Genomic DNA, 15,842 nt, shown 5'->3' with positions numbered 1-15,842 from the left:
AGAATCACATAGATGCCTTGATAACTATGCACATGTTATTCTTGTATACAATTTTAGAACTAGTGGTAGTAGAAAGCAACAAGATGGAAGAGAGCAAGCCTATTGTCTTCTCTCAATTTCAAAATCTAATAGTTGGCTCAACTTATGCTCCTTCCCCTTCATCGTCTCAATTCGTTGGTCTTATATCAAGCAACCATCATGAGAAGATGAAACGAGGTACCATTCTCAACTAATTGACAAATTGAAATCAAATTTATTATGAATTTAGGAACAATAAGGGTTTCAAGAGGATGAAACAGAGAAGTTATGGATGAAATAAGGACAAATCATTACATCCAACAATTTCTAGTTTTTCCCCCTTAGTAGTAATAATATGCTTATTCGAGTATTGAGATTTAAAGGACTGATTAGACTATGCCCTTGTCATATGGATAAAGGCATTGGAGTTAATAATCCAAAGGTGGTTGCATGGTTGTCAAGGTGACACCTAGGCGATAAGGTGCCCTTTGATGCTCATCTCGCCTAATTGCCAAGTAGTTGTCTGTTTATATACTAATTTCTTTTTTTTTTGTTTTCTTATTTGTTAGGGTTTAATCAATACGAACTACTACTACTACTACTACTACTACTACTACTACTACTACTACTACTACTACTACTACTACTACTACTACTACTCCTCTTGGCGCCTTGAAAACGATGGGTGGTTGGGGAAGGAACAATAATATGATGACTTGCTAGATAGATCAATGACTGAAAATGCAGAGGAAATGACTTTGAATTCTAATTGCCTCATTTTATCTTCTATAGGAGTATTGAAACTTTCACCTTTTGTTGCAATAGAAGTGGAGGAAAGTGTTGTATGATCCTTCTATGGTAGTTTGGTAGGCCTTATACCGATTCTTTCTTGAACATGAATTGTTTCCCTTATGTGGCTTACTGGGACATTCAAATATTATATATCCTTGTTGCTTACAATAACTAGAAAAGCTCTTTTTTCAATGGGAGATAACATGCCCATACTCCTTGCACTCATATCACTGTATTTTTGAGAAGTCCTTTGTCTTGGACTTGTTTGCTAGAAAAATTTCTTCAACTCTAGAATCATATTTCTCACTAATAATAGTAGATTGAGTGATCAACCTCATTTCCTTCCAAAGGAGCTCACCCAAGACTAAGTTAAGAGTAGGTGTTGTATCCTTGCTGAGAATTAGGAATGACAATGGGTCAGGGCATCTCCTATTCTCCTCATCTTGGTGTTAGGGTGGATTTGAGGTGGGGTGCCCATTCCCCATTGGGGATGAGGAATCCTGAAATTTCCTCACCCTGAGGAAATCACCTAAAAATACATCAAATTTAGAGGGCATTTTAGAAATGGGATCTTGGGAAGTTGGGGGTATTTTAGAAATGAGACTATGGGAATTTGGGGATATTTTAGAAATGGGATTATGGGATCCTAGGGTTTGGGGATTGTGAAGGAAACTTGGGGACATTTTAGAAATAAAAAAAAAAAATAAACATGGTATTTTAATAATTTACTACCGGGTTCAGGAAATTATATGCAAACCCCATTCCTGCCCCATCCCCACTTCGGAGCAAAAAAGGTTTCCCCGTCCTTGCCCTGTCCTTATTTAAGATCAGGGAAAAGCCACTCCATTTAGGGTGGGGCAGCCGGGCAGGCAGAGCCCCAATTCAATGGGTAAAATTGCCATCCTTACTGAACAAGGTCCAAAGTATCGATATGTATCCAGCCCATATCAGCCAATACGTATCGTATTGGTGGTCACTGATATGCAAAATATGGGGGTTTCGGGGTAAGACCTGTTTCAAGGGGTAGTGAGGCCTTTAACTGACCCCCTGAACATGTTTGGAAAAGAAACTAAAGAAATAAAGTGTTGCTACAAAATCTGATACCCCAATTTGGCATACTGGACTCTATCGATACTTGGATTTTCTTCTCTCTTTGACTGTAAGAGAATATTTTAAGTGGCATTTGATAAATCTGAAAGTTCAGATCGAAAAGTTAAAAAGATATTAAAAGTGTTTGAAATCTGAAAAGAGGCATAGTTGCTTTTCTACTTTTTAGAGGATCTGAATCCATAAGTTTGTTTGTGTTGGATGGACCTTTTACCATCTGAAATTTACTAATTTTACCCCTAGAACATACTATTTGGAAATGTTGAGTTCAATTTACATTATCTCATAAAAAGTAGTTTTCAACCTCAAAATAATATTGAAACAATATGAATAAAAAATAAAAAATTATTAATTAATAAATGAAACGATTAAAATTTAAAAAAATAATTAATGACTATAAAAATATTAAAATAATTAATAATGACTAATTACTAGTTTACACAAATAAAAATAAAAAAATTAAAAATGTAATGAAATAATTAAAAATTACTAGTTAATAAAAATAATTAAAAAATAATAAATAGCACAAGTAAATTTATTATGATTAATGTTTAATAAAATAATTGATAATTGATAAATAATAAAAAATTGCGGTGGAAGACAGAGGGAGAGAGAGAGGGGGGGGGGGGAGGAACCACTGCTGCAGTGGCGGAAGACAGGGCAGAGCGAGAGAGAAGAACCACCGCTGCTGCAGCAGCGGTGGCGGGGATACAGGAGAGAGAGAGAGAGTGCAGCGGCAGTGGTGGCGGTGGAGCTTTGTTAGTTCACAGTGAGGGTTCGATTCAATTTACATGAAGGACAAAAATATGTAATATTAAAATTCTTTGAGGGTATTTATGTCTTTTTAAGTACCTCTGAATTAGGTCTGAGCGCATTAAGAAGCTTCTCCACCTCTTAGAAATTAATATCTGAAATCCAATTTCAGATCTGTAATAAGAGGTAATACCAAACAAAGCAAGGTGTCTGAAAAGCAAACTTTTCAGATTCAGACATCTAAAAAGTGCAATCAAACGCCACCTTAGTCTCAATTTGATATTGACGGGGCATATTAGATTGTTACTATACTTTTTCCATATAAGCAAACATCGTACTAGCAGTTTGGAAGAAGTCACTCATAGGGATAGCATCTGTTTCAATCAAGCTAAGAAGCAAGGAGACAGCTTTAGCATTGCCAACTGAGAGATCAAATCAGTCTCCCACAAGATTGCCCCCCCCCCACCCCACAATGTCCCACAGCACATCCCTGCCGTGTATTGGGAACATCTCCTGATGATAATACCAGAAATGATGAGGTCATCATCGGGAGATGTTCCCAATACATGGCGGGGATGTGCTGTGGGACATTGTGGGGGGCTGATTTGAACTCGTCAATTGATAGGAATCGATCAGCACCCTTGAAGACTATTCTAGAAAGAAGGCGGCCTTACAACAGGTTCTGATATGGCATAGTGATGGTACTTGGGATTTGGACTGAATTGAACACCAAGGGTATTTTTACCATTTTATAATTTTTCTGGAGGGTCCAATAATAGGGTTTGATTGTCTATTATAGTTTGTTATGTTTAAAATTTCAGAGTTATTGCATAAGTAGGATTAGAGTTGTTGAGTCTTCTTTGAATTGAAATAGGATATGAAAACTTTGTTTGAGTCCTACTAGGGTTATTAAGTCTAACAGTTTGACTCCTCGGATTATTATGAGTTTAAAGTCTATAAATATGCATGAATGTTTTACACAAAGGCAAAGAAATATATTGAGTTTTTTTTCTGCTTATGCTAACTATGGTGAGTGATTCTAGGCACCCTGTGAGTGATTCCAGGTATTTTCTCTCTTCTTTCTCTCCCTATTTTCTTTCTTATTCGGTTATTCCCAAGAAGCCGTTACAGCCATCAGCAGCCATAAAATTCTGATCAAGAAGACCATTCAACACTCTAAGGACTAGAACTGAGCTGGTCCTACATCATCAACCTTCCATTGCTTCAAATTCTTAGAATTAGATTCATTGTTTTTTTTTGAGCCATCAACATAGTTCCAAATTCATTTCAGCAAGGCATTAATAGAAATCAGATCAACGAGTAAACAGCCAGGGTTTTAGTAAACTGCTACTCAATAAGATGCATTTCTTCCAAAGAACTTCTAATAACTAGATATAAGGAGCACTAGGCTAGAAAAGGGAGGTTGCAGGTTTGCTGACTTGAAGAAAGGGATCAAAATCCTCAGAAAATTGAATGGATCGAAAAATTGACTTGATAAACAGGGAGAGTGTGCTAGGGTGGCATAGAATCCAAAGCCCAACCTGATTGGATTGATCAATCAAGAGTTAAAGAGAATAAATCAGACCTGAAAGGCAAATTTTCAGAAAAAAGTATGTGAGAGTCCTTGAATATCCTTACGAATATCCAATTTCAGTCTTCAGTCAAAGACAGGTTTGAGAAACCTGCTCTGATACCAAGATACCAGTTCGAATAGAACAAGAGAACAGAGTATGGATAGGGTGTGTCATGTTGTCACATGCCCAAAAGAGAGTTATATATTACTGGTATAAAATGTGAGAAAGGACCATTGTGGCCTTCTCTTGTGCCATCTTATTATGTAACTTTTAAATGTTATTCCATAATGGGCTTTTGCATTCTGCTTTGGCACTAGGATATGTTTTTCACCTAGGGTTTCCCTGGCTTTTACAACATTTAAGTGGGAATATTATATGTTATTCCATAATGGACTTTTGCATTCTGCCTTGGCACTAGGATATGTTTTTCACCTAGGGTTTCCCTGGCTTTTACAACATTTAAGAGGGAATATTATATTTTATGGCTGCCAGGGAAGTAGAAAGCTGTTCTCTCTCTCTCTCTCTCTCTCTCTCTCTCTCATGTTTCTTTTTTCTGATAGTTTGAAAAACAGCACTTTCTTCTGATGTAGGGCTTTACCAACAAATGAATACTAAATTTGGTTATGACACAGGATCCATTTCACAAACTTCTGTTCTTAGTTGTCAATGATTGGGGAAGTTGTTTTGTTACTTTGGGTACTTCTCTTGCAGATGTCAAACAGTGGGAAGATATTTCTTATTGCCTTTCGCAATTGACATTCACTGAAAAAGGAGTGAAAAAGTTAATGGAGTCATTCAAAACCTATGAACATATTCTATCTGAAGATTCTGTGATGGAGCACTTCAAAAATATTATTGCCAAGGTATTGAAGTTATTTTTGGTGCATGCGTCATTCCATTTGGTCTATCTACTAACATTTTTTTTATGTATATCAACTAAAATCAGGGTAAGAAATTTGCCAAGCCAGAGCTGAAATCCTGCATTGAGGAGTTCGAGGACAAGCTAAATAAATTCCACCTGGAAAAGAAGGAGCAAGAGATAATTGCTAGAAATGCCCAAGTTCACCAGCAGAGAGTGGGTAACTTGGAAGGTTTAATGGCGACCAATGGTGCTACAGAAGCTGCTGATGATGGTAGGCATAGCATAGTTAGTCAACAAGATGATCCCTAGGACATCTATTCATTATTTAGTGTTTTTTTTTTAAATGGTTTGTCCTTTGTAATCTAGTAAGTCAATTTCTGAAGCTTCCTGAATTTGATAACCACAACATGATTCTTTATAATGGTCATTTGCTACTTGTCAGCCTGTTCTGCTAAATTCGTGTCTAAGTTGATTTTGCTTTTGCTTGCAGATGGAGGACCTAGTGAGATAATAGACCCTCTTATTGAGGAGGGATCAACTCAAACTTCCAATGAAGCAGCAACAAAATCCATGGAATTGGAAGGAAACTCGGGTGTCTCTAGTGAAGTTATAGAATCGGAACCAGGTGGTGGGGAGGTTCAATCACCAAAGTTTTCTCGAAAAAGAGGTAGTCCAAGCTCTCTAGCTACTGGTATAAGATCAATATTGACATTATTATCTGAGTAGGGTGTTAACTGCTTGTAGGTATCTCAAAGGCCAAAAAAAGTGCTGGGATTCTTGTGAAAGATGAAAAGGATGACGCTCTGACCAGAAGAAAATCTGGTCACGTCAAAGGTTAGTTCACCTGTCTCAACTTCCTATTCACACACACATCCATACATCACTCTAATGTTTGTATCTCTTCAAGCTCAACCAAGTATCCTGCCCTTTCCCTTTTGTGGTGTCTCCCTATATCCATCCATCCATCCTTCAGTTCTCTCTCTCTCTCTCATGTACACACACACAAACCGTCAAACACGCCCGCTCACACTGAAGGTCCAAAATGGGTATAGCAGTCTTGACAGTTGGACTTTTTGGTGTCAATGGCCATCAAACCGCTGATCTGGAGTGGAAATGGCCCCATCCAAATTTCTGGTTTTTTAAAGTGTTGCATTACTGCAGCCAGATAATGTGGGCTGCCTTCTCATATTAAATGTTAATTCCATCCCTTCTACTTTTGCGCGTTCTGCACCTATAGCTATAAATCAATGCCCTGACTTCAGATTATTATCTTTAATTATATGGTTAATGCAGGTAGAAGAGGAAGGAGTTAGATCAGGCAGCTCACTTCTTTAGTGATGCCAACTGGGGAAGTCGCTTGCTTCCCAGTATAGTTCAATACTTTTGTTGTAATTTCTTTTGTTGTAAGTTTTTGCCTCACCATATTGAAATGAATAGTATGGCTTGCAAAATGAAAATGCAAATGAACTTCTACTTAATCAATGATTGAATGCAGCCCATGGTATTATGTTTTATGACCAACCCAATGTCAAATTATTCTTTTCATCAAACTATATTAATCATTTAGGCTATGTTTGGTTTGAAGGAAAATGTAAGGAAAGGAAAGGTAGGGAGACCTTTACAAATCTTGTATTGGTTTCCCTGTCTTTCCTTTCCTTTCCCTACCTTTTTTTTTCAAACCAAACATAGCTTTAATCTCATCCCCATCAATTTTATGGAAGTTAGCAGCAAGTCGGCAACTTCTATTTATATCATCCCCCTTATTATAATAATTTAACAATGATATTACATCAATACCCTTGTTTAAGTAATAAAATGGCATTTTCTAAACTTCCCTTATTTTATTTTAAAGCTCAGTTTGGAAGGAGTACAACTGCAAATATGTTGAGTGCAAAATCTTGTATTTTGTATGTATTTATATTGTACATATTTGTATTTGTACTCCTTCCAAACATTGCCCAAGTAACAAAATTAAATGTTACTGGCGTGAATAGTAAACCAGAAGAGTATACCAGTAAGGTGTGAACAATAAATTAGACCAGTAAGGACGATATGCTCATACCCTGAAAGGAAAAGTAGGAAATAGTATTTATCAAAAAAAAAGTACGAAAGTATGAAAAATATTTTAGAATTGAAGCTGGCCATTTTATTTTATATTAGAATGATACACATCTTTGCATTTTGTATATATCTCAGATTTTCTTTGTAATATACGTATTACCATTGGGCTACACTTTCATGCTTGGATGCATCCCTTACCATGCGGTAAGGCGTTGTTGACTTTTGACTTTCGATTTAAAGTTGTGGTTATATACTAAAACAAGGCAATATTGAAAGTAACGTTCAAACAATTGAAAATGTAAAGAGTATTAGAAAGACAATTTTAAGAGATGTATAGATCTATCTATCTATTTATCTATCTATCTATAGTCTGGAAAAATAAGGCATATCAGTTTTCAAGGCCACTGAAATGCCAAATACTATGATTTACTGTTTTTTTTTTTGTAATTTTAATCATTAGAAGGGTCTTAATGTATTTATTGGTGAAATACTGAAAATAAAAAAAAAGTTAAAGAATATCGCTGTCTGAAAATTCATGATACGCAATTCTTTTGTATTTTTTTTTGGTAATCAAAGAGAGATTTTATTCATTCCATTAAAGAGGAAAACAGGGGAGGAGTCAAACCCAACTCTTGCAAAGCGCACTTGGCCAGAAGGTCCGCCAAGGAATTACATGATCTTGGAACATGTTGAAAACAAACAGTTTCAAAAGAGGCTACAAAAATTTTTATATCCTGCCAAAAAGCATTTAAGGGAGAAAAGCAAGCCAAAGCAGTTGGATTGATAGCAGCCCGGATATCATTCACCACCTCCAGCAAGTCTGATGCAAAAATCATCTTCACTCGACCGAATACTAAAGCTTCCATGCAACCCAACCATAAAGCCATAGCTTCCGCCATCTTCACTGAGGCATATAAGCATTTGGAAATTCTTCCAATTAGAATGTAACCCTCTAAATCTCTTATTATACAGGCAATATCAGAGTAGCTGCTATGAGGTGAAAAATTCGTGTCCACGTTTACCTTTATCCATCCCAGGGGGGAGGGGTCCAATTTTGTTGTTGTTCAGTAATTGGAGCTAAAACTGTAAGAATTGGCCAGCTATGGGCAATTGATTGTAGCTTTGAAATGAAGCTCCAACTTTTCAAAACTACCTGACTCGAGGTGGTGATTGTTCCATTGAAAATCAACCCATTACGAGCCTTCCAAATCTCCCAGCAGAAAATCGAGAATGCCTAGATCCAGTCATGGCCATTTGGCATTCCATGTTGTTGGGCCAGAAGCTTAAAAAACCAGTTTGCAATTGAGTCATGGTCTATCCCCTCCGTACGCATTGCTAGGTTGTTAGCAAACCAGATAGCCCTCACAAAATTACATTTAAGGAGAACATGAACTACTGCTTCCCCCTCCTCTCCACATCGAGGACACATAGCCGAGATCCTAAGCCCTTTCTTAGCAAATAATTGGTGGACTGCTAGAGCATTAGAGATAGCTTGCCACATAAAACTTTAAATTTTTTTTTTTTTTTTTTTTTTTGGGGGGGGGGATTTAGAGTTCCAAACCTTCTTTGAAGCTGAAACTGGCATCTGAGGATACTAGTTGTTCCTAGCAGAGGATTTAGTATGAGAGGGCATTTGAGAAGATAATTTTGGGACAAAATACCCACTTTTGATAAGAGTATTCCCCATCCTTACAGAATTTCCAAATCAATCTATCCTCAGACTCATGCAAACCAAGAGAAATCTTCTTTATAGCAACAACTTCCTCAGGAGAGAAGAGATGACGTAGGATTGTAGTGTTCCACCTCTATGGGTTTAATAGAATTAGGTCACAAAATTTGTTAAAATTACAGTCAGCAGGTCTCCCAGATATCACTCTACCTTCCAGAAAATTTGGGATCCACACATCATTCCAAATGTCAATTTCCTTGCCGTTAGCCCGTTACCAATCCGCCAAATTAGCCCCTTACAAAGCAAAGCTCTGCCATCTAAAAGACTTCTCAAAGCCCAAGACGGCTTCGACCCCAGAGACGCCTCAAGAAACCTTGAATGCGGGAAATAAATTTGCTTGAGTGTCCTACTCCATAAAGGGTATTAGGATTTTGAATAATTCTCCAAGTTGCCTTCGCTAAAAGAGCTAAATTGAAGCACTTGAGATCTCTAAAGCCCAAACCACCCTGCATCTTGCTATTACACATTCTTTTCCAACCCACCCATTTAATTCTATTTTCATTACTCCTCTGCCCCCAAATAAAAATTGACATAAGCCCATTAAGTTTCCTGTAAATACTTTCAGGAATCCTAAAGTGGCTCATATAATGGATGGAAGATGGGGTAGCAATAGCTTTGACTAAGACATCTTTACCAGCTTGCGTAAGGGTACATCCTTTCCAACCTTGCACTTTAGACTGAGTTCTGCTCACCATATCAGCAAACATCTTTGATTTATTTGCCCCAATAGAACTCGGAAGGCCTAGATATCTTGGTTGGCCCTTGCTCTCCTTAATACCCGGGATTCTTGTGATGATTCTCTTGAATTTAGTAGGGGTATTTCTGCTGAAACTCACATCCAACTTATTCAAGTTAATAAGTTGCCCTAAGACTTCAGAGTATTCCTGTAATTTTTTATTTTTTAATTTGAAGAGCATTCTGAATGTCAGCATTCAGGAACAAGAGACAATCATCAGCATAGAATAGATGTGAGATACTCACGCCTGATCTCTTGAACCTCAACAGATGTAACCTTCTGATGAATCAATTTTTTGGTAAAGTATTAATTTTTTGTGCTAAGTACCTCGTCACTTGGTTTGCTTCTAAGTGGCCAATGATTCAGAGGCCGAAGTGAACTTTTGCTAGATGAGGACCTGGATGCCAAGCTGATCAGGCCGAGCTGGGGGCAGATTAGGTGCCGAGTTAACTGGGCCGAGTTGGGCAGGTTAGGTGCCGAACTGACTGGGCCGAGCTAGGCAGGTTAGGTGACGAGCTGGCTGGGCCGAGTTAGGTAGGTTAGGTGATGAGCTGACCAGAGTGCCGAGCTGGCTGGTGGCGAGCTGGATTGAATTTTGAGCTTCGTAGTTTTTTAGAGACCTACGAGGAACCAATGTCAGAGGACCCGGGGTGGCTAACCCGGCGAGGTCGCTTCGACGCTTAAGTCAGTACTCTTATGTAGACTGCGAGCTAAAAATCACAAAGTATGAGAGCTAGAATATGCTTACTTGCCCCCCCTATGCCATTGGGGTTGGTGCCTTTATATAGGCATTGTTTGGCGTGGGCTTCACGCACTGCATCCGAGATTTCCATGAGGTCGTCTAAGTGGTCCAAGATTCCCGGAGGTAACCGCCATGCACGTTGACCACCCTCCAGATCGTTCGACACGTGAGCCAACTTCTAAGGATCGTGGGAGTGTTAGGATATGCATGCCGAATTCGTCGGCGAGCACGTCTTGCAGGCCGCTAGGTCGGCGCCTGTGCCAGGCCGCCAGTTCGGCGTCTGCGTCAGGCTGCCGGTTTGGCGCTTGTGCCAGGCCCCCAGTTTGGCGTCTGTGCCAGGCTACTAGGTTGACGCCTGTGCCAGGCCGCCAGTTTGCGCCTGGACCAGGCCGCTAGGTGAAACATCGTCAACTTGGCTAAGGTAAGTTGTTGCCTAAGTGGTTTCGGGTGTCACCTACTTGTTCCGAGGTGCCATGTGTCACAATATCATTGGAGGGCCAAATCAGCCCTCATCACCTTTCATTCTGAATTGAGTCTTGGATTTGAAGAGAAAGAGCTTGAACTACTAAAATGAAAATATAGGGGGACAGGGGATCCCCTTGTCTGATTCCCCGAGATGGCTTCACCTTTCCTCTTTGTGTGCCGTTTATCTTGAAGGCAAACTCCACCGAGCTTATACAACTTTGGATTAGGCCCTGCCAATGTGAATTGAAACCCAATTTATCTAGGACTTTAATAATATAGGGCCATTCCAATTGATCATAAGCCTTGTTAAGATTCGAATTTAACGGCCATGTAAAAGGTCTTACCCGACTTATGGTTCTTAAGGAAATGAAAAGCCTCATGAGCTATTCCTACATTATCAATAATCATTCTGTTCTTCACGAAGGCACATTGGGAATCATCAACTAAAAGAGGTAGGACTTGTTGAAGCCGGTGCACCAGACATTTAGGAAAAATTCTGTATGTCACGTTTGTCAAACTTATTGGCCTAAAATGACTCATCTCTTGGGCGTAACGACATTTGGGGATGAAACATGCTCGTGAAGTTATAGTTGTCCAGGACTATTCCTCTTTTGAACCAATCCTGCAAGGATATAATTAGATTAGGACAAACGATGCTCCAGAATTTTTGGAAAAAGATAGCTGAGAAGCCATCCGAATCTGGAGCCTTAAAAGCTCCTATAGAGAAAGCTGCTCTTCGAATCCCATTTGCACTTAGGGGGCACAAAGAGAATTTGGATTTGAGGAAGTAAATAGATCATTAAAATAATTTAAAATTACCTCCTCAATTTCAGCTTCAGAAGTAACTAGATGCCCATCTCTATCTTTAATGCAATGAAGCCACAATATCCTTGACTTATGTTTCCACATCAACTCTTCTCTCTGTAGCTCAATATCTAACTGATTTTGAAGGTAGGCAACTTGTTGAATGTTGGAGTTATTCACTGCCTCACGTTGCACCATCTCCAGTTGGTGTTTCACTAAATTAATGTGGTGCTGAATATGGCCAAAAGAGTGTTTATTCCAAGTCTTTAAGGCTTGCCTACATATCTACTCAGCCTCAACCCTAGAGAAGACTGCCTATTCGGGAATGTCCAAGCCTCATTTATGACTTCTTCGCACTCCGGGTGAGAAGCCCATCCCCTCAAAGTGAAAAGGGCGAAATCCGCTCCAAATATCTTTGTAACAGTGAAGGATAATTGGACCATGATCTGATCCCACCTCTGTTTCATTAAAAACCCACAATCTCTTTTTGATTGGTGGACAAGGTTAGGAAATAGAAGGGAAAATAATCAGCTTTTAGTGAGAGAAAAATTGCCTTTTATTTTGTAGGCTATTTGGAGGAATAGGAACCTCAAGACTTTCAATAATGTAACAGTCCCCCAATTGATCCTTTTGGAAAGAGTGCTTAGTATGTTCTTAGAGTATTTTGAAGGGTCAAAGGACCTAATGGTGGAGCTAAATGAGAAGACTTGGAAACCTATCATGTGGAAATATCCAAAGTTTGGCATCATTAAAATCAATTTCGATGCATCTTGCAATAGTGACAAGAAGTGTTCGGTTGCAAGCATATATCGTGATCATCTGGGTTGAGTTCTTTACACTAAAGCTTATAAGCTTGGCTTATGCACTATTAGCTAAGCGGAAGCTTGGGCTGCTTGGGAAGCCCATATTATGGCTTTAAAGTTTAGAAATTATCCAATTATCATTGAGGGCGACTGAAGTTGGTCATATCATGTCTCGAGCACAAGATGAGGACTCCATGGAAGTCGAAGAACGTGATTTGAAGCTGCATTCGGATGTGAGATTTGTTTCAAGAGAGGGCTAACACCCAACATGTGTTCCAATAGGCAACCCAGGCAATTGATTGGCTTGGCCATGAAGCTCAATTTTCTTCTTCTTCTTCTTCTTCTTCGACTTTTTTAGATTTAAATTCTTTGTCTCTTCCTCCTTCCCTTCTTATTTGCTTTGCTGACTTTTGGAGATGCACTACTCTCCATTGTGTGTAGTGCTCTTCTGCTTTATTTCAAAAAGAAAAGGATCACATTGTGTATATAAGGGTGCAAATATAATATAAATATTATCATCATCATCATCCAAACCTTATCCCAACTATATTGGGTTGGTTATATGAATTCAAACCTTAGCAGATCATTTAATGAGGCTGCTCATGATCTAGATTTTTCTGCCTGTAAATATGACAAAATAGTATGTATGTATAGCAGCAACTCTAGGTGCCCTTTTGCTATATCAAATGAATGATATATCTTGAGGTTTCTTTTGGCCAAAAAAAAGTATCACCAGTCTTGTTTGATGTCATATCATTGTTAAATTATTGATGCTTAAATAATTTCTTACTGCTTCTATCGAAGCTCGTTTAGTAGGGGTGTTCACGGTCTGGTTTGGTGCGGTTTGGAGAAGATCTTAGACCAAACCGGTACATTACGATTTGAGAAATTTCCAAACCAAACCAAACCATTTTGGTATGGAAATCAATCCAAACCAAACCGTTTTATTACGGTTTGGTGCGATTTCTAATACAGTTTGGAGACTTGAACCATTCTATGATTCTATTGGGCTTAATACAATTAGAAAGCCCAAATAACTTCTGATGGAGGGTGATTTGACCTGACCCCTTGAGACGATGACACACGGACATGACTCAACACGAACAACAACTCAGCACCATAGCCTGACCGTGGCTAAGTAGCGAGCTCGCAGGATAGCTCATTACGTCATAGCTCGCTATAGGGGGAGCTCACTACAACGCGAGCTCGAGAACCTCTGATCTACTGAAAGGGAATACTCCAAGTCTATCACAGCTAGCGAGCTAGGGTAATCAGCTCGCTTCAACACTTAGGTAGAAAAACTGCCCCAAAGGCAACCTTGAGAGAGGTCACCTCGAAGTACCCCTAGGAGCTCGCTATAAAGTAGATCGCGACAGGGTAGCTCGCTACGCGACAGGATAGCTCGCTACAAGGTAGCTCACGACTAAGCGATGCAATGCTTTCAGGAAGCTTCTATCTGACAACACCATACCCATTAGACTGCGCCACGTCTCCTGGTTGACGGCGCAGTCCCTGCCAATTCAACAAACCGCACCCACGTCTCTCGATAGATGGGTAGTACCCTGCAATGGTTACCTGCGCAGCCCTGGCAGATAACGGCTGCGATAGAAGCCCAGTGGCGGTTACACTCGATTTGACAAGAATGCCTGTATAAGAGCCCCTTAGTCGAAGGGGAGGGGATCTGATCTGATTTGGGATCTTGAATCATCTTACCTTACTCAAGCTTGCTCTCGAGCTGATCTGGAGCACTTAGTGATCTAGCGCGACCTACACTCTTAGCCTCTTTACACTCTTTACTATTTTCTCCAGCGTTCTAACTTAAGCATCGGAGTTTTCCCACCAGGCAAGTCCCCCGGGAATTCTTCACCGTCTTCTTCTTAGGTGTCGTCCGTTGCCAGGTAGGAGCCAGTCAGCAACCAGCTAGGAGTGCCTGGATTGCGCAGCATCAGCTTCCCTAAAAATTAAAACTTAAAACTTTTATTTTATTATAAAATAAAGAGTGTATTATACATTTACAATTTTATGCATTCAATTTAGATATATTATATTACATATAATATTTATACATCATATATTCATATTGGTTTACGGTTTGGTTTATATAATTTTGGTTTACGGTTTACAATTTGGTTTGGTTTATGAAATTCAATAAACCAAACTGAAACCATAAACTGTAATTTAGAAAACTATTAAACCAAACCAAACCGTTTTTAGGTGTAAACCGAACCAAATTGCAAATTCGATTTGATTCAGTTCGATTTTATGGTTTGAACCGTATAATGAACACCCCTACCTTTTAGCCCCTTCAACTTATATATATATATATATATATATAACAAAAATACACAGTTTACATTAATTAAATATATTGTAGAACTTCAGGTAGGTTTTGATTGGGCTTTACTGGGTTCGGTCTACCCAGCTCAATCTTGAAATTTCAGGTCCATATCCTGCCCAGAACCTGAAAATCATGTGCAAGAGCTTGGTTTGAACCCCCGACTGCAGTTAGGGCTGTTCACTAGTCGGGTTGGGTTGGTTTACTGAGATTTTTCCAACCGACCCGACTTGGTTGGGTTACCTAAAATTGAAACCGAAACCGACCCTGTGTTAAGCAAAATCGACCTGGTCGGTTTGAGTCGGGTTGGGTCGGTTTCGGCTCTAAGTTCAACCATGCTTGAAAGTCAAATTGTATTAGAGATTGTGCTTGAGTTGAGGGGCTAAAGGGGCGGACCAAGTTAGAATAGAAGTTATCAAGAAAATAGTAAGTCAAACTGTATTAGAGAAAGAAGATTGAAATTTGTATATTTCAAGAAACCTTCTAATCTAAGTAAAAAATGACACCTAATTATAATTGTAATTGGTTGCCTATTTGGTGTAAAAGACCATAGAAACTAGGATCCTTTGATTCATTTCTTTAAACTTTTCCAAAAAAATTCTATCTAATTGTCTTACAATACTTGCCATTAATATCATTCCTAACTAGAAGACTAGAAACTAAGTTAGGTTGTAATTAGGATAGAGGCAACTTAGTTAAGTAGGAACTAAGTAGGTTGTAACTACTAACTAAGAACTAAATACTAACTACTAAGTCGGTTTGGCTCGGATCGGTTTCGGTTTTCAGAAAACCGAAACCGATCCGAACCATTGGTTTATAATTTTTTACAACCCGAAACCGAACAGTATTGAAGAAAACCCAGCCAACTCGGATTGGGTCAGTCCGGATTAGTCGGTTTGGTCGGGTTGAATCTTCTTATGAACAGCCCTAACTGCAGTAAACCAGAAGCAATCCACAAGGCAACAACAATTAGGAGCCGAAGTGGGCCGACTAAGGGCGATCAATTTTAACACAGCCGCCTGAAAATTTGAGGACTGGGCCTGGGCCTCGGTCCAATACTC

At 39.1% G+C, this 15,842-nt stretch overlaps 1 protein-coding gene across 2 annotated transcripts in view; it reads left to right on the top strand.

Moving 5' to 3' along the window:
* The window catches only part of LOC104590050 (binding protein), a 30,335-nt gene extending 23,715 nt beyond the window's left edge, over positions 1–6,620 (top strand). Inside the window, exons 13-17 of one of the 2 annotated variants that reach the window (XR_016082867.1) lie at positions 4,956–5,107; positions 5,191–5,377; positions 5,597–5,773; positions 5,833–5,940; positions 6,400–6,419. Coding sequence is in view for 1 of the 2 variants with exons in the window: in XM_010248563.3 (XP_010246865.1) it covers positions 4,956–5,107; positions 5,191–5,377; positions 5,597–5,773; positions 5,851–5,940; positions 6,400–6,419 (626 nt within the window). In the remaining variant the exon portion in view is untranslated. Of the gene's footprint in view, positions 1–4,955; positions 5,108–5,190; positions 5,378–5,596; positions 5,774–5,832; positions 5,941–6,399 lie in introns of both variants that reach the window. The other variant, XM_010248563.3, reaches the window with a different exon arrangement.
* The last annotated feature ends 9,222 nt before the right edge of the window (positions 6,621–15,842 follow it).

Source organism: Nelumbo nucifera, chromosome 2 (assembly GCF_055504915.1).
Source record: "Nelumbo nucifera cultivar China Antique chromosome 2, China Antique-T2T, whole genome shotgun sequence".
In the NCBI taxonomy this organism is placed as follows: Eukaryota; Viridiplantae; Streptophyta; class Magnoliopsida; order Proteales; family Nelumbonaceae; genus Nelumbo; species Nelumbo nucifera.
The sequence above is the reverse complement of the archived record's forward strand: the minus strand, read 5'-3'. Positions and strand labels throughout refer to the sequence as shown.